At 41.8% G+C, this 19,842-nt stretch overlaps 1 protein-coding gene across 1 annotated transcript in view; it reads right to left on the bottom strand.

The window, feature by feature from the left end:
• Positions 1–3,276: 3,276 nt before the first annotated feature.
• ADSS1 (adenylosuccinate synthase 1) overlaps positions 3,277–19,842 on the bottom strand; it is a 438,091-nt gene continuing 421,525 nt past the window's right edge. Inside the window, exons 11-13 of the mRNA XM_069207315.1 lie at positions 18,249–18,346; positions 6,196–6,345; positions 3,277–3,539 (exon numbers count right to left, since the gene is read on the bottom strand). Coding sequence (XP_069063416.1) covers positions 3,487–3,539; positions 6,196–6,345; positions 18,249–18,346 — 301 coding nt within the window. The 3' untranslated portion in view covers positions 3,277–3,486. The remainder of the gene's footprint in view (positions 3,540–6,195; positions 6,346–18,248; positions 18,347–19,842) is intronic.

The raw sequence follows: 19,842 nt of genomic DNA, 5'->3' as shown, positions 1-19,842 counted from the left end.
TTAAGTGTCAAGTCCACTTGAGCTTCCCGCTGGTGTCATTGGGGGAGGTAAGATCTCCATCAAGGGGCCGGTTCGCGGTCACAAAGAGCCAAAAACCTCAGGGTACCTCCTTTTTTCCAGAAAGATTTATTTTGCCAGGTTGAAAGGGCAATTTAAAACTGCACCTGGACTGCAATGGCAGACCTGGGACATGTTTTAAAGGGCCACTTATGAGAGTGGCACACTAGTAACTTTTAATTTACAGGCCCTGGGTACATGTAGTACCACTTTGCTAGGGACTTATTAGTAAATTAAAAGTGCCAATTGAGTGTAAGCTAATATTACCATTTTTAAAGGGGAGAAAGCACGAGCACTATAGCGCTGGTACAAAGTGGTAAAGTGCACAGAGTCCTAAAAGCCAATAAACAGTAAGACAGTAAGCATTTTATTAATTTTAGTTTTTCTTGGCACCAGGTTTCGTTATGTGATATCCCTTTGAAATGGCAGGAATGCACTGAAGGGCAGATTTATGAAAAGTGGCACTGCACAGAGTGCAGCGCCACTTTCTCTGTGCCCCTTAGTACCCCCCTACCGCCACCATGTGTGTGCCGTATTTAAAATATAGTACCCCAGGGGGCAGGGTATGGGGCAATAGCATAATTTCACATGACGCTATTGATGTACTCTGCAGGAGAAGTGCCAAAATACTGGTGCTACTCCTGCAGAGTATACAGGGCTCCATTTTAAAGAATGGAAGCTCCCTTTTAACGCCTGCTCTTGAGCAGGTGTTAAAACTGCCATACAAAATGGCACAAGGAAATCTCAGAGATTTCCTTATGGCATTTTCCTGGCTCCCCTAACGGGGGGACGCCCCTTTGCATACATTATGCCTTGCGCAGGCATAATGTAGCGCAAACGGCTAAAGGGTGGCGCAATGCATGCATTGCTCCAACCTGTGAATACGGCGTGGGGATTTCGGCCTTGTTGGGCCACACTAACAGCAAAAATAATGACGTTAATGTGGCGCAAGATGGCTCTAGTGCATGATAAATATGCCCCTCAGTGTCCTTTGTGTGATATGAGAGGAGAGATCAGGTGTATGTGGAGAGGAGAGCCACTGTTCCATGATGATCCGTGCGTCCCTGGTACTCATGTTAAGTCTAAAAGGGATTAGCCCCCTACCCAGCAATGATGTTTACATTTCTACCTCTTCTTTCTCGGACTATGAAGAAAATAGCCCAAAGTGACAAAAACAGCAACAAGATACTGTTGAAAAGCCCACACTGTAACATTCTGGCAATATTCCTGTCAGAAAACAAGTCTTTACTGGCATCAGACTAACGAAAAAAACGGAATGACATGCCAATTCCAAGGAATACCTGTCATAAAATTGTCCTGCGACAATGCAAAAGTCATAAAAATATTTGGGGGAAACAAAACAACACCTCTTTCAAAAGTAACATATGTGAAAAAATGATTGAAAAGTAAAACCCCTTATTCCTAGTCACAAAGAGTGGAAAATGGACACCTGGACCACCTGGCACTCTGATGCATGCTGCAGATGGGATTGTGTGCCTATGAAAAAATCTCCTTTCATTGTCAATGCTGAAGCAGCGATAGTGCTATTTTAAGCACACTGCTGAATTTGTAGTGGGTTTTGATAAGCATAAGGTTATTTTTATGCATATGACCTTTCTATAGGCAGTATGTATTTAAATCTAGAGATATTTATTTCATTTCTGTTAAAACGTATTCTAGGTCTCACACTTGAGTGGAGTAATTCAGTGTTTCTTAAAATCAATGAAGAACCCATTATGGAGCGATACTGATCACAGGGCATATAAAGAGTAAACTGGCTCTAAGGACTGTTTTTGTACAGGAAGGTATTCTTTCCTGCACAAAAACAATTCTGCCTACAACACAGGCACCCCTGCATTATGGTGCAAGGGTGCCTGTGTGCCACTAGAGAAAAGCAATCCTTAGAAGCATTTTCCTCTTTCTATGTGTACAGGAGAATGGATCATTGAAAGCGTAAATACCAACAATAAATAAAGATATTTCTCCTTGTTATGCCTAACAATAGAATACATAGCTTTATGGTCTTGGTTCTAGGCCCTGAGAGCCGGGGACCATCTGATAAAGGGGGTCTGCAGTATTGTTTACTTTTGAAGATACGTGGCAAGTCTCTAGGGAGTGCTATCCAAAGGCGATCCCTTATAGTTGCAATGTCTTGACTATCTGAGTGCCGGCCTGGTGCAACCAGACCCTGGTTTTGGGTGTAATCTACACAACATGGAGGTAATGCTTGTTTCATTAGCAGACAGTTCAATGTTGTTGAAGGGGGTGATTGATCCATCGTTGATTCGTGAGGTCTGGCTAAATCTTGCAGCTCAAACATCAATCTAAGCTTTCGTTTATAGCCAATATGAATGGAAAAGTCAACATTTTCATGTCAATGTTATAGAATAACAGACTTCTTTGCACTACCTCCACTTGACAAATGAAAAAACATCTCTCCTGCACGTGGAATTCTTCACTATGTTGACTGCAACAGCCATAAACCATTATCAGCTGAGATCTACTGTGGCACCCAGAAAAGCTGTACATATAGGAGAAGATAGCTTTAGGGCTATTAAATCTTTGTATAGGCTTAGATATCTATATTTTGGATCCCTTTGATCCTCATTGAGCCAGCGATGTGGTCTCCCCTCAACTTGCTGGATGCTTTACGACTTGCCAGACAGACCAGGGGCTCCTTTCTTCTAGTTTCACAAATTACAATGGGCTTTCAATGTGTCTGTTGACTAAAGGTTGCCTTCTGCATTACCTATCTATGCTTTCCTTCATGTATTATAACAAATGCTGGCATTATGTTATATTATGCATTAATTTGACCTGTTCTGTCCAGTTTGATACAGTGTTGTATAGAATGCAAATTATTGCATGATTGGCAGTGACAATACTTATTGAGCCATGACACTACTACTTATACGCACTACACCACCGGAATCATTATTGGCCATAGTAGTTTCGTTTTGCTCCTTCATTTTTTTCATCTTGAAAACAATATCCTTGCAATAACCTCAAATAACTTAATTAGAAAACAGTAATTTTGTAATTTCAGTATGATTATGTATCAGTGCAATTATAAATTGTACAGTACATATTGTTGGTTACCTATTTTTTATTTTATATTTTTTATAGTATGGCAGTGCATGACATATGGTGTCAAATTACAAATATATCTAAGAAAAGATTGTTGGCAGAAAATTATTACTAAGTAAAGAATCATCCCGCTTTCATGAACAGATTATTTTATTTAGAAGTTTATAATTTCCCTTGCCTCCCGTACATTTGATGACATATCAATCTCTGACGTAGCGAAAGATTGAAGTCTTGCTTTGTCGTCATGCTCATATAAAAAGCAAGTAAGCAATTTTCAGTGGGTGCACAGATGAACAAGTAAACACCACATTATGCCTCTTCTTGATTAGGTTTTACTTTTCTTTAAAACAGCTGGATAATTGATTCTCTTGATTTTCCAACGCCAACCCATTTAACTAAAACAGAAAAAACAGAGGCAAGTTAGGAGAATGTTAAACCCAATAATATGACATCTTTGTGTTCTAATACCACATATTGTGCTTTTCAATCACAGTGCCTTCCAATGTAGTTTAGCCCTAGTACCACTGTAGACAACCTGAAGCTCTATTCATTTTTATGTAGTAAACAATAAACTTCCACAGGAATAGTCTCCTTTCTCTTTTTATACCCCTTAGCATAACAAACCCCTCAGTCCTCTTACTACATGTTTTGTCTATATCCCTCCAGCTAAATGGCAACCTGTACGGCTAAGTGAAGCGCACTCTTGCTTTAGGTGATTATGGGCCCAATTTAAATGTTGGCAGTGAGGGAACTATCAAAACTGCAACAGATTTTCCTCCCTGACATAATTATGGCTTACCCACCTGATTCTGGCAGACCAGAGTCTGAGGACAGTGGATGCTACTTTGGCTCCACCGTGATAAGCGTGTCCCTCAGAGATGTCCATCCACCTAATGTAGATGGGCAGACATAAAGCTGTTTTCCATAAAGCTGGCGGTAAAGGGCACTGAAAAGTGCTCAACACCCTCCTTGCCGTGGAAAGAAAATCCCAAGGCAAGGGGGGCGTTTTTTAAATTTTCAATAGGAAAATCCCGATTTGGGATTTTCTTTTTGAAAATAAAAAGTCAAACTTTGCCATACGTCTTTGTTATGTTCGACAGAGCTGTCCGGCAAAGTTACAATGCATTGGCAGGAACTGAATTGATGGCGTTACCTGTCAACGCTTGAAATCGCCTCCAGGTGGACGGACATTACAAATTTGGTGGGCTTTACCTCTGTCAGGGTGATTAAGTAGTTTACTTCTTTGCCCTGGAGCAGGACGGTGCATCCGTCAAGATCAAAACTGGGCCCTCTGTTTCTTGCTATATATTAGCATTTTTGTGGACTGAGTCAGTGCTCGGAGGTACAGGACAGAACTGATTGCTTTAGATCGCCTCTTTTTTCAGGAACACATGATCATGGGATAGATGATGTAGAGCAGCTGTTTTCCAGCAGGCTCTTGTGCCACTCTACGTATCACCTGAAGAAGGGTGGGTGAAATATTCAAGCAAATTTACAAACCAGCACAATTCGCCTGCTTTTTTTCCACCTGCGGAATGGAGCTTGAGCTAATCCAATGCTCTATGGGTGGAAAAATATACCCAAAACTAAAAACAGACTTACTTTTAGAAGCACTGTGAGGGACCGATTAATGTATTTTACATGATGCTAACCGCAATAAGGTAAATAAATTGTCTGGACCCCTGTCAGTGGTCTTCAGAGCAACTTCCCCTGCAGACATGTTTGTGTGCCTCTCCTGCCTGCAGAGTTGTCCTGACACTCTAGCAGACAGGTGAAACTGTCTTGCAGTGAAAATTGTTTATAAAAGCACTGTCTGGGGTCAGCCAGTGTTAAAATATGTAATGCGATCACCAGTAAGGTTATTACATTGTCTGGTCCCCTCCACGGCTGGGCACTAGAAGGCACAAGAATTCCATTTTCCATTCCTTCCTTACTGCATAGAAGAGTAATTCGTTTTCTGCAGAGCATTCAGATTTTTTTTTAAACTAGTGTACAGACTGCAGCACACAAAGGAAGAGGAAAAAACAAGGAGAAATAGATATATTTCTCCTTGTTACAGCTCTTGTGGGAAGGCGTATCTTTTTGGCGCATTCCCAGGTTTACCAGCTCTGGTAAATCTGGAAGTGCATCAAACACCATGGGAGTTGCATTGGAACACCCACGCAATGCCCACAGAACTTCTTCCCAGGGCAGAGCAAGGCAACACAGTGATTTGCTCAGCATTGCTTTACTCCAGATCTATGGAACCACCCAGGGCCACGCAAAGTGACCTTGAGTGGCTTCAAAAAGCTGTCTTAAGGTTTGCATTGCTCTTGGTGCAAGTGCGACTCAATCCAGCTTGCAAATAGCCCCCTGAGTTAATAACCATTGAATTGTCAGCACAAAGGCCTTTGTTACGAGTAGCTAAGAAAATGTGCAGGTATATCCCCATATCTGGAATTACTAATACTGTGAGTACTGATAACTCCAGGATTGTGGAAAATCTGGCCTATTGGGAGGGGTGTCTGAAGATCCACTAAGATAATAGATCTGCAGTATTTCAACAAATGTTACAATTCAGATTAGACCAGTAAAGGCTGTTACAGGCCCCCACAGGACTACGAGGCAACTCCTGATGAGAGCCAAAGATGTCTGCTTAGTACTCAGCTCACTGGCTCATTCTTGGTGCTGATGCTGACCAATTTACCCTTCTGAAAACATCAAAGTTCTTCATAGGAACATCAGTTGAGACATGTTTCAACTAAAGTGTGTGAAGAATAACCTGTCGAGGCATTCCATTTGCCTTAACATGCAAATCGCAGAGAACAGTTAAAGTCATCCTTTACTGGGATGAACAGCACATACCTAGTACTGCTTGATTTTAAATTTTGGTTACCTCATTTGAATGCTGTAAACTCACATACAAAAATATCACTGAAAATGTACTTTTAAACCATTTCATTAAACGTTTTAAATAAGATCAAATATTTTACATATTGTCATTCTATTTTACAACGTCCTATATAACCTTGTAGGCTAGTGCTTTAGTAACTAAACAAAAGAAAAGCTCACCTGGAACACCAATGTGATTTTCAATGCATCTGATATAATTCTGAGCCTTCACTGGGAGATCCTCCCATTTCCTGGCATTTATTGTGTCTGTCTTCCACCCAGGCATTGTCTCATATTCCACCTCTACTTTCTGTAGAATTTCTTGGTTCGCTGAGGAAACAATAATATTTAATGAGCAATGTTCTCTAAAACTAGGAATGCCAATTACTGGCACTATTTCACCTAAATCTTAAAGGTATTAGGAATACCATCACATTCCCTTTGACAATAGTAACTTCACAAGAAGTGACATTACATATCATTTGACACTGCTTTATACTTTCCTTTTCTTAAAATGCCATGAAGCAGTTTTTGAGAACGATGGCTGTAATGAAGAACATCAGGGCTTAAGTACGAAATAATGCCTCTGTGATCAAATGCTTGGCCACAGGACATCTGTGCCTGTATGACACATAGGGCCTCATTATGACCCTGGCGGTACAGAACCGCCAGGGTCAACGGGGGCGGGAGCACCGGCGACAGGCCGGCGGTGCTCCCTTGGGCATTCCGACCGCGGCGGTAACGCCGCGGTCGGACCGGGACCGGACCGGGCCTTGGGGATTCTGACACCCCCTACCGCCATCCTGTTCCTGGCGGTTCGCCAGGAACAGGATGGCGGTAGGGGGTGTCGCGGGGCATTGAACTGCAGGGGCCCCCGTAAGAGGGCCCGCTAGTATTTCACTGTCTGCATAGCAGACAGTGAAATACGCGACGGGTGCAGTAGCACCCGTCGCACCTTCCCACTCCGCCGGCTCGATTACGAGCCGGCTTCATCGTGGGAAGGTTGTTTTCCCCTGGGCTGGCGGGCGGCCTTTTGGCGGCCGCCCGCCAGCCCAGGGGAAAACTTGGAATACCCTCAGCGGTATTTTGGAGGGGGGAAGCCTCCGCCGCCCGCCAGACTTAGAATGAGGGCCATAGTGTACCGTGGCATGTGTGCCTGCTTCGTGCACCCCCGGAGCACTACGGTATTGCAGAAGGGGCTGCAGATGCTTGTAAAGCCCCTTCTATAATATTGATAGCTCTGGAGCACATGTAGCACCAGCGCTATCTTTGAAACGCGTACCCTCATTTGCCTATTGGTACTACCCCATGCAAATGATTAATCACTTTGCCTGTACGCCCGCACCATATTATGAACAGGATGTTCGGAGGACACTGGCAAAGCTCCACTAAAAAGGTGGTGCATTGTCAGTACATGTACTTAAGCTATCCCTGTAGGGCATGGGTACTCGCAAATATTTTCCCAGGGGCCAAAAAGTTTGGTCTGTGATGTGCCTGGGGGCCGCATTGATGCCAGGGCTGTGGCGGTCAAGTGGGGTAGCTGGGGGGAGTGGTGGGAAGGTAGGTGTAGGAGAAGCAAATGATATACATCTAGTGTCTGAAATAAACAATGGAAAACCAGAAAACCTGGAATGAATCCCGGCTTACCCACTTTTACAGATTGTGTGATCCTAAGCAATTGTTTAGTCTCACTTCGCTCCTTTTTCTGCATTTTCACATTTAAGATGACCTCGAAATACATGATTCATGGTGTGCGCTGCACAACACCTGCCTCTATGTTTGATTTAATAAACTATAATTTTGTTAATGTAGGATTGGAACCCAGGCCACCAATAAAGTGCACATACCAAGTGACTGGCCTCTTCAATTTACTATTGGTTGTGTTCTCAGGATAAGGGAAATAATTAATGTTTCAAAAGTTATGTTTCCAAATGTATGTTTGAAAACTATCACTTTTAAAGGAATACATCTTAGTGCACAGATAAAATAAATTGTACTAAGGCAAAAAGGTTCTGCATGTTAACTAAATACACTTTTTTAATTTTAAAGAGACTGTCTTAGTTTTACACTTGTGCTGCAAGATGTCTGTAAAAATGAAGGCGTTTATAAAGTTAGGTGCAGGAGTCCCTAGTTACTTCCTCTCTTTAACACCAATTAAGTTTGAAATAAATGATTGTGTGTGTATTTAATATTTTTATTGTTAGTGCAGAGTCGATCAAACAGCTGCCCAGTGCTCCTGTTGCCCAAGGGGCCGCATGTAAAGGTCAGAGGGGCCGCATGAGGCCCGCGGGCCGTACTTTGAGTATCTATGCTCTAGGGTGACAAAGGAAGTCCCACGGACTTCCCAAAGTCCCCTTGCAGGGAGGTGCAGTCACTCACTGCATACTCCTGCTAGGGGATCTCTCTCCCCTCTTTCAGGTGCAGGCATCATGTTGCATGGCTCAGCTCATAAACAGCCACTCAGTGTTTCACTAAATGGGCTTCCTCAAGGGCAGGCACAAATTTGAGACAGTCTGATGTTAGCCCAATAATTGCAATAGGGAGCACTGTGCCTGATTGTGCCCAGCGCACCTGTTTAAAGGTGAACTATGGTGCAAAGAGAGATAGAGTACCCTATTGGTAGTACGGGCCCAGGTCAGCAATTCTAGTGTGCACGACAATGTTCAAGTCTTGGCTGCTCTGGGCTCTAGAATTGTAGGAAATGACTCACATGAAAGCTTCAATTATCCGCGAATTGCAAGAGTCAAACCTGCGACATTCAGGACAATGCTTACAAATAGGAATAATGCCCTCATGTAAAGTTTGGTGGATGGTGTCTGCTGTTTTACATGTATATTATAGTCAATGGCCCTCTAAATGCAGTGGACGCCAATAGGTGACAATGGTGGTAGGTGGGGTCTAGGCTCCACTATGTGAATGTGCTATTACATGCTCTTCAACACATGTGCAGTACAGTGATCCTGCCTCTCAGCGGCTCCTGTCGAGCTCACTTTCTTCTCATAGGCCTTGTGTGTGGACAGCACTTAGTGCACATGGGCACTATGTGTGTATGCATGTAGCAGTGCTGGAGTAGCTTAGGGGTTAGCAACCTAGGACAGATGTCAGCCAGGGACAGCATCTGCTAGAAATTTCTGTGTGGCCAGAAGCAGAGTATCTCAGCAGAGTAAGAGTGGCTGAGAGCTACCAACAGTCCTGGGGCCTTTGGGGGCAGGGCGCTGAGAATGTGTTCACTGGTGGAACTAGTGCTTGGTAACACCACTAAACACAAAAGGTTGTGCACATGATGTGGGAGGTTTGTAATCCAATAACTGTAGCACTATTTAACGAGTAAGACTCATCTATTAATAATTTAGTATACAGCGTAATTCAGCCATGACTAAACAAAAACACTAAGGGAACTGATAAAGACTATATAGTAGGAAAGCACAATGCCTTTGACATCACTCTCATTCCCCTCTCCCACTAGCAGTCTAACATTCCTGACAAAATGGCCACATCTCTAACAAACAAGCAATCATTTCAAATGGAAGCACTAACATTTCTCACAGAGTAGCAGCCACTTTTTTACCAACTGCACTCTCACACGCCTTCCTACTGGCAGTTTCAAACTACTGAACGACTTTTACAAGCTAGCAGCATGGCCTTTAGGCTGATGACAGAATGTATCTCTTTATTGAGCCCTGTGTGTGTGTGTGTGTGTGTGTCTTATCGTGGTTGGGTGAGAGGTTCAATGCAAGAATGAGTCAAAAAGTGCATGAATAGATGAATGAGTGCATGAATGATTGAGTGAATACATGAATGATAGGTGATTGATTGCATGGATGAATCGATGAGTGACTACAAGGATGGAAGCATCCATTCAATTTCAGTTGAATGCCTCACCTGGCGGCCTTTCATGTCTTGTTTTGTATTATCTGTTACGGGTGTTCATGTCGATCTATAGAGTGATGCTCCTAATAAGGTAGAAGATAAAATCATACAACAGAAGTAAAGAATGAGTATACTAGATGCATACTAAACAAAGAAGTACTTCTGGCTTCCGTATTTGGTGGGCACTATTGTCAACTCCAATTAAAGTGGTTCTATTATTTCTCTGTAAGAGGCAAGGGTGTCCTTCACGCTCACCTTGGCACTTTATTTTAGATTTCCAAAGCAGATGTAGTTTAGTGAATAATAAGCTTCCTACTGCATTTATATGAATGAATATGAATGGTCATTTTACGTGAGTATTTGTATTATGTATCACAGATTAAAGAAAAATAATTCCTATTCCAGCCACTAACACAATTTCATGGGGCGTGGTTACACATGATCTTGTTGCTTCCTACCATACTCATATAAATCTCGTTGTTTTGTGGTACACAGATGATAATTCCATGGGCATCAATTAGAGATATACAGGAGTCCCAGCTGTATTTTCTTGCTTGCCTATTGGTAATTTTTGCACTGGATGTGCTATCACTAGTCTCAGGGCCATGAAAGCAGCAGCAGGAAGTGACTGAAAACTGGGCTCTGAGGCTCATGTTTGCTTTCTGAGTTTTCCACTGCTTACCCTTACATTCCTTTCTCAGCAGCACATGGTAGACAATGATACTAGAAGTGAGACATGGGATTATCCCTGAGATGCCATCAGATTTCAAAAGGTGAATGATTTCAGTTCCTCCTCTAAACCTGGTGTCTCAATGAATCAGCATCCATGTATGTCCCAACCTGGACCATAGTACAAGTAGAGGGTCTGGGTGATTTTATTGTTTTATATCAGATTAGGTCCTTCCATTTAGCATGAACATTGAAAACCGCTGTGTTATGGTCCATGTACCTTATTTATTCCTTATCCAATCAACAGCATAAGCCAGTGTGCACAGTTAAATAAATGTAGCATTAGTCTTCAGAGAATTTAAGAAGCACGTAGACATTAAGGGGCAGAGGTAAATAACGCAACATTGCAATACACTGATTTGCACCATGGTGATCTTTGTATTTTTTACAGTAACGACCATATGAAAGCATTGTTAGGATTAAAGTCAATGTCAATTTGTGCATCTTTTCAAATCCTGCAAATGTTTCCTTTGTCCTGGAGGTTCTGCTGTAAGTTTTCCCATATTGGCTCAATTTGACCTGCTTCTTATCCCAAGACTGAGGATCTAGTATTCTAATGGTCATCCTTGGTTTATGTAAAGTTCGGGGTGACCCTGTGGAATTAAGGGGGTGTATCCCCCTTAAACATGGTATCTCCAGATCATCACATGTGGCAGCATTTCATATATTTTGGATTCATTAGCTGCACCCAGATGCATTGCCTCCAGTAATCCTCAAGTAACTCAAGTGCAGTGACCTCTGGCAAATGTTGTTTGGTGTATATTTTTCTAAAGATTGTGAATGACCACAAACATTGTCTGCATAAGTTCAGCCACAATTATCAAAAACGTCCAAGTGAGTTGAGCAATCAACTTTACTACGCCTGATATAAGGGTGACCGTTAAACAACTTTGAACACCCTTTTCATACAAAATGTTCAATGTGAGTTTGGCGAAACACAAGAATAGCCCCATGGCAGCTTCTTTATCCTTGCTTGTCTGCTAATCATGACTAGGGCTCCTGTCTTAGGCGGCATCTGGAGGTTGTAACTGCCTGAAGTCATGTGGTTTAGGCAGTGGGCTGCTGCCAGACTGGCACTGGATGGTGCCTCACCTCATATCATTCAAAACCTACGTTAACATTTATACAGTGGACGTGAAGCTCCATGCTTCCCTTTTCATCAAGGCTGGGACTAAATCTGATGCCCTGCTGAATCCCTTCTTGAATATCTGCTGCTCGTATTGGCTGCTTGAAAGGCATCATCCAGCCAAAGGAGTCCAGAGAGAAAAACACAGAGCACTAAGGGGCCCTCTTCACCCTTCACCAGAAAATTGAGGAGGGATGCCCAACATTTAGTCATCTAAAAGTGCAGATGAATGAGTAGCAACTAAGAATGGTGAGTACAATCAGTGTGTTGTGGAGACAGGGCTATCACTAGTTTAAGTGACCTGGGCATCAAAAGAAGTGTCCCAGGTTACACTTAGGATCTCCTGGCCCTGCTCAATCTAGCTGGATGTTGTCCTGTGCTAGCAAGATAGCTCATGTGTGGCCCTTTTCTGTGTTTGCTTAGCTCACACATTCATTCTCCCTGTGGGTCACAAGATGCCTGTACCCCATTAACACCTACTATGGTTCCACTGATTGTGGAGTTGTTGACTCGGAGTCGCTAGGGCTCCCAGATAAAGAGATATCTGCAATTTAATGGACTAGGACCCTTTAGACAAAAAAGGGGGTAAGCCAATTTCCCGGGTCGTTAATACCGGATTCCACTGCGTTTCTATCTTGCTCTTTGCACCTTACAGGCTGGAATAATTGTATTGATTATTTTGTGAAGATTTCCACCTTTCACCATTTCGTAGCAGCACCACAATCCATCGTGTTCTCTTTGCAATAAGAGAAGTACAGCTTTACTGCACAATCAGTGACAGTAAACAGTATATATTTTGAAAATCTTCGGTGCTCACTGTTTCAAGCGCAATTTGCATTTTCTGATCACTGCTTTCACTGTGTCTATATATTTTGACATGGTGTGCCTTTGTAAGTAAATAACAACTGAGAAGGAGCATTCTCATTTTTGTTGTAAATAGAACAAATGTCTTGTTGTGTACCTTAACTCAAACTTCACATCACCTCCTTTGAGCTAGTCCTCGACTGCTTGACTAAGCTACCAGGAGAGATACGGAGGCTTGGGAGGTCAACATTATTTGAATTAATGGCTTTGAATAGATCTTCTATATAGTAAAGAAATAGGCTGTTTTTGTACCTTAAATGAAGTTAAATAATTATGTTTCCTTTCAGAAAACATACCACACAAACTGTTCGTGAAAAATAGCACAGAGGGATTTTTTTAAAAGTCTGGTTCGAAAAATTACATTTATGGGTTGGCACATAATTGGTCTCTGCAAAAAGTGGAGATATGTCTGTTTTAAATGTATGCCTGCACACTGTAAAGCGTGTACAGAAGCTTTGGGGCCTAGATTCTTATGTATGCTATGATGTTCATTTGGTTGCATGTTAATACACAGGTTTAATTTGGATTCATTGGATTTCAACATTTAACAATTCTGCATTGAATATGTCCAGAATTATATACGTTTCTTTAAAAATGCGTGCAATTTTTGTTTATGCATTTTTTGTTTACACAGGGCTTATGTCTGTCTCAGGAAGGAATGTCTGTTTGGAGAAGATACAATGATGCCTTGCAATGAATTCCAAGCACTATGAAGAGTACTTGTTTTTATGCTGTGATGTTGAGTTTTATCAAATGCACTCAAAGAACTACTGAGGCAATATTTCCGAGAAGAGAAAAGCAAAACTGTCCCCAAGAAGAAGAATACAAACAGCCGCTAAGGCAACATTTTTGAGGAGAGAAAATAAAAAAACTACCACCAAGGAGAAGGATAAACTATTCAAGACTCAACCGATCTTTGTGATAGTATGGTCAAGAGCGGTCTTTTTTCTTATTCATTTTAGAGACAAGAGGTTAACAAACTGACAAAAGTGCTGGGTACAAAAGACAAGCGATCTGAAGGTCAGATAGCATTATGTCAAACTTGAGTCATTTTATCACTATTGGGATTATTCACCGTTTCTTTGGAGAATTTGCACTTACTTGGAAGTTCTCTCTTTTCTGTAAAATCCAGCCTTCATTTATATAAAGTATTTTCTGTTTTGTTTTCAGGATGTTTAGTCGTCAGCTCTAAAAGGTCTGATATCCTTTACGGTGCGTCCTCTTCAGCTAACATTTTGGGAATTCTAAAAGCATATAGCGCTGTCTGTGGGTACCGTTTTTGAAGCGAAATATTCAGAGCTGCTGAAGCAATTGAACTGACAGGGTTACAGATGTCTTTTTCGTTTTCACCAGACGGTTTATTGCAAGTCACAAACTATTTCATGAGGCCATCACCATTAAAATGTACTGCTAGGATGAAGGATCAATTAAATCTGTCTGTGATAGATCCCAGTGAAGAGCATGTAGATTTTTAAGGACTACATTGGAGTGTGTGTTTGTGAATTCAGTTTTCTTGCTGATGCAGGCAGGGGCATGTGGGGTTCTCATCGATACTGTTATCCAAAGATTAGGCTGCATTAGAGACTAACGTCTTCTGGCTTGAGGGGTTAAAGAACTTGAACATCAGATTCCCAAAGACACCTGTCTTTCTGGGAGTTAACTAAGGTGTGCAGGTAGAACCATCTTATGAAAGAAGGTGACACAGTGCTTAATTTGTGCTTATTTCCGGTGCGGAGCACCAGCACTTATTTTTGAGGGCCGGCACTTATTTTCCTGCCTCAAGAATTTACTGCGAGCAGAAGACACATATGGGAAAGACAGTGGAACACAAAAACGAAACAGCGTCATAATTGGAGAAAGCAGAAAGCTGCAAGTGTGAGCTGAAGGGGCAGGAAGGGGATGTAAATGGATTGAACAGGCCGGAGATGGCTTCAGGATTAAGTTGCCTCAGTATTCCGTGTTAGCAGAATTTAATTGCAGCAGCTGCATGTTTAAGAGGAGGGCTTTGAGCACTGGCGTGTTTTTATTTACAAATTAAGCACTGAGGTGACATCAGTAAAGTTTTCTTTTTAGACAATGCATTTCACGTCTTACAATGTGCCCCCTAAATGGTATTCTCCAGTATAAACGTTGTTGGTGACAGTTATCAGATGGGTTTTGCTACAGAGAAGTAGAAGACAGATGCCCCATTGGTACAACTGCACTATGAGCAAACAATCTAGAAATCTACAGTTATTTTCCCCACTAGCATATTAGGAAAAGGTCATGTGAAGGAGAGGCTGGGGAGAAGGTGGCACAGTAGATAAAAAGGTAATTTCAGTTTTTGAACTCAGAGTCTCACTTTCAATAAGGCCATTCTTCACCATTACCTGTCCTCTTAAAATGTCTCAGAGTCAACCAACAAATTCAGAGTAATGGCATAAACATCAGCATTCTTAGAGTAATGTCTTACCGCTGAAAGTCATAGATTTGTCGAACATGACTGGACAACTTCAGGGAACCCAACAGCATTGTTCTTACTCTTAATTGCTCAGCTGCATGTAGCTGTACACTGCAGGGAGGATCTATGAGGATCCATGTCCATCTATGAAATCCACAGTCAGGGCAGAGAAGTCCTTCAATAATCAGCCATGTCCATTGCATGCAGGGGATGAATATTATCCAACACACAAACAGTGATGGGAGAGAGGCTTGCAATTTGTCTGACCACTGGGAATCACTGGTGATAGCATACCAACCCATCCTTCCTGGATTGCTGGTATCCCCACTCTGGGAAGACCTGGGCTGGCAGTTCGTACTGGACTGTTCCTCTGGAGCAGGATCAAAATTGATTTGCATATGGCTGGTTTCATATTAAGGCGGCATGATGAGCAAAAAAAAGTAATGGTTGAAATGGTACTCCAAGCAATTGCCAGGGGCTACACTTATTGAACACAAACCTTTCCTCACCTATTATGTTTTTGAGGTATATTGTCAAGACATTCTATAGGGTCAGTACACCATCTTGTTCCATTTCCATGACCACCCATAGGATAAACAATTATGGCCCAGAAAGGTCACCGTTTCCAGTCTGTCGTCAGGCATGGGAGAGTATTCTATCATCAGTAACAAATGAGACCCTTTAGGAAGTGGCAGTGCACACCAAGGAAGCCATAATGATCTGCACCACCAAATGCCATAAAGGGAGTGGGATGAAAACACATCATTAAGCGCCATTCAGCTTTCAGAGCTCCTGACAAAATCATCCCTCAACATATTTTCGACAAATATTATATCACATCTCCCAAAGTGTCACCCTTGTTGTAGAATGAGTCAGCAAAATCAGAATTCAAATAGGAGAAGCAGAATTGCTTAATGTGTTTGGAACACCCTTATTTTCCTGAACAAGGCAATAAAAATAAGGAAATGCCCTTCCCTAAATCATTGTTCCTATTAGCAACGCTTACACAAGGACAAAGGGGGTGGGGTACAGTCACTGATCACAATCCAAGGGCCCCAAAGCACTCTTCTAATGAAAGGTTAGTGGGTGCACATACACTCTTTTGTGGCAGCAGTGACTGAAATGCCCTATTTGCAAATGCCAGCCTACTACACCTGGCAAATTCTTGTGCCTGGCACTTAAAGAGGGATCTTAGAGTCATTTCTGATGTTGGGTGCTCTCCCACACAATTCTTTCTAACCTGCTGTGGTGGATTTGACAAACGATCCGTGTGTCGGACACATCTTTCCACAGCTGTCCATGGTGTTTGACCTTACTCAAAGTAAGGAACATATTTTTTGTTTATGGGGCACACAGTCCTGAAGTGTGTGTCTGCATGCACATACTTAGGGTACATGTTAAGACGGTTCTTTGCCACTCACATTAAGGGTTACTAAAAACAAAATGCAAGGGAAAACACCCACATTTTATGCAGACTATCTACTTAGCCGACTGCGCTATACAGAAACACTATTTACGAACTCGGAAACTAGTTTCCACTGTTTCACTGCTCTACCCTACTAATACACACACACATATGCCCCCCCCAACCAACACAGACTTAATTATCTACTATTTAGAGTTTAATATTTCGCCCTTGCGGAGTTATACATTGAATATACGCCGCAGTGCATAGTTTAATATGCTATTTATTATCATTTGTAGTGTAGGAGAGTACCTATGATTGACTCACAAGACAATAATTATGCCAGCAATATGTTTCGGCTATATTTTTATGTGTCGAGATGTTTGTACTCTGCATTTTATAAGGGAACCAATACAGACATTTGGATGCAGATATGAGCACGCCGATGTCGGTATGTGTTCAGACACTTGGGTGGGACTCTGAAACAATGAAACTGACACTGGAACAGTGTGACATTAGAGCACTGGCATTACAACAATGACATTGCGACACTGACACTGGGAGACACATGGTGCATGAACTCGGACATAGGGCTACAAAGACTCAGATATGGAAAGTGAAAAATGCCATTGGGACACGATCAGTGGCTCATGAACTCAGGCAGTAGAATGCACATAGAAATCAGATGTATATTGGTACGCAAAAATGGAGTCACAAACATTAAGGGAACATACACTGAAGGAAACAATGACGGGTAACTTTAACACTAGGACCCTAGCTCAGGACTAGCACAGTTGAGTCATTTAATCGTTCTTTATATGGCAAAAGTTAGCATTACCTAAAATACTGGTACCGTTTTTATCAATGTTGAAGGATGCAGGGCTGAGTTAGCAGTGGCAGAAATTGAAATAGGGCTTTCAAATTAAACACTCATCTTAGCAGCGAGCACTTGAATTGACTCATTAAAGCTACACCCAATCACCAATAATTCATGAGAAGTGACATCACACATCCTTTAAATCCTGGTGATTGGCCATTGAACATTCTAGTAACAATTATTTATTGATATAGTTCGGCCGGATAGGTAAATGCAGAGTAATCGATTACAAGCACAATCAACCAGCTACACGTAGAAGTTATACTTACTTTAAAATATCTGAAAATAACATTTGGGTCGCATATATGTCAAGCAGTGACATAGGCCATAGCAAATGCTTACCCACAAATGGCACCCAAGGTCAGACACGAGCTGATAACACAAACAGTGTCTTTGAAGAAGTACTGTAACAAAATATTCATAATCTAGTAACACCTCCTGCATAGGGAATATAATGCTTATGTTTCTCCTCTCTAGTGGAGCATTTAGGAGTCCTAGCAGTCAGAGTCCTGCTGAAAAGAAGGTGATTACAGGAATTCATTAGTGACTCACTGTTTCACTCCTAACTTTTTGTTTGTCTACAAATTATAAGACAGTTCGAAAATATTCTCTCTTGTTTTCTATAAGATTGTTTTCTGTTGTCTACTTCTTTGCTTAGACCACATGGAATGCATATAGAACTGCACATAAAAGTAGTTAAATAATTTCTAACACCAACTGTCAACTGAAATGTCGATACATTTCTATCGGAAGAACACATGAAAAAAATTATTCACAGACGCAGAGAGCAACAATGCAAACAAATATTTCACAACATGCTCATTTTTAGTTACATATGTTTTCAACAATTTTATTTACTAATCCTCTAAAACCCAATTTTGCAAATAACGATTTAGAATACTAGTAAAGCTGGGCAACATACCAGGAAAATGTGGAATTCTCTTTCCATTTAGCTTGTATGCAACCCCAATTTTGATCTCATCGAGAACATCCAGAATATCAAGCTTTGTCAGTGCCAATCTGTTTCAGAAAATAACCACAAGGTTAGGATGAACAATTTGTGTGATCATTCACACCAGCTTAGCTCCATAAATTAAAGTTAAAAAGCAGATTTGGACAGAATAGAAAGAAAACAACAAACTGACAGCTGGGCGTCCCCCAGGGCACATCCCTCAGCCCTACCCTCTTTAACATCTAAATGACTCCCATGCCCTTTATAAAGAATACTTAACCAAATTTAGCCACATCAGTCATCGCTTATATTTCTGTGGTACCACAGTTCCCACAGGGAATAATAATCCAGTCCTCGTGTAAATCACACATTAAGTGGTCAGACTAGAAAGACAAGCTTTTCTATTGGTGCTGTCCTGTTGAGTGGGAGGTGACTTGGGAGAACATAGTTGGGATATAATGAAAGAAAGAGAGGGGTAATTTGATATGCTTTGAAAATATGTGGTAGAAACTGGGTCCCTAGTTGGCAGAGGTATGCACCCTGTCCAAGTAGGGACCACAATCCTAGCCAGGGGAAGTAACTATGCAACCTAAACTATCCTGTGTTCAGTCTCCAGTAGCTTTGCACAGAGCAGGTAAGCTTAACTTAGAAGGCAATGTGTAAAGTATTTGTGCAATAATTAATACAGTAACAGTGAAAACAGCACAAAATGTACACTACACCATTTTAGGAAAATAGATAATATTTATCTGAATAAAATAAAACCAAAATGACAGGAATTCAATATGCACAAGACAAGATATCACTTTTTAGAGGTTTCGGTAAGTCTTAGTATATAGGAATCAATGGATGTATCTTTTTTTAGCACAAAGTACCTGGGATGGGTCAAAAATAATGATGCAGAAGGCCACAGAGGAGGAGCTGCATCGTAAAGTAAAGATATGTGTCAGTTTTTCCAGCACAGTGAAGGTGAGGCGTTGTTTCTTTCTGCACGGCAAGGTGATGCGTTTGAATTCAGGGAGCGCTGCCTTGGTTCCTCCCAGCGATGCAGGGATATTTTGATGCCCAGGGACGATGCTTAGAAAATCCAAAATGCGTTGTGAAGGGGCAACAGATGCTGCGTCAATCTGGCAGGCCATGCAGTGATTTTTCAGCTGCGAGACAGGTGCTGCATCGATTCTGCAGGCGTTGGATCACATTTTGCAGGTGTTGCGTTGGTTTTTCCGGTGCTGTGGATTTTTTCCTTTAGATGAAGTCTTTGATGGTCCTAAACTTCAGAACCGGAGGCAAGCTCAGTCCAAGCCCTTGGAGAGCACTTGTGGGGGAAGACAGAGTCCTTCTAGAGAGTTAGGGGCCAGCAGGCAGCATGGCAACAAGCAGGAGAGCAGTCCTTCCAGAAAAACAGTCCAGATGAGTCCTGGGGGCAGCACAGCAGACCCTCTGACAGTCCAGTTGTAGGTCCAGAAGTGTCTAATTTTAGGGGGTCACAAACCCAGTATATACACCCAAATGTGCCTTTAAAGTGGAGGAAAACTTTAAAGACCCAAATGACGCCAAATCCGCT

This window comes from Pleurodeles waltl, chromosome 9 (genome assembly GCF_031143425.1).
Source record: "Pleurodeles waltl isolate 20211129_DDA chromosome 9, aPleWal1.hap1.20221129, whole genome shotgun sequence".
Lineage (NCBI taxonomy): Eukaryota > Metazoa > Chordata > Amphibia > Caudata > Salamandridae > Pleurodeles > Pleurodeles waltl.
The sequence above is the reverse complement of the archived record's forward strand: the minus strand, read 5'-3'. Positions and strand labels throughout refer to the sequence as shown.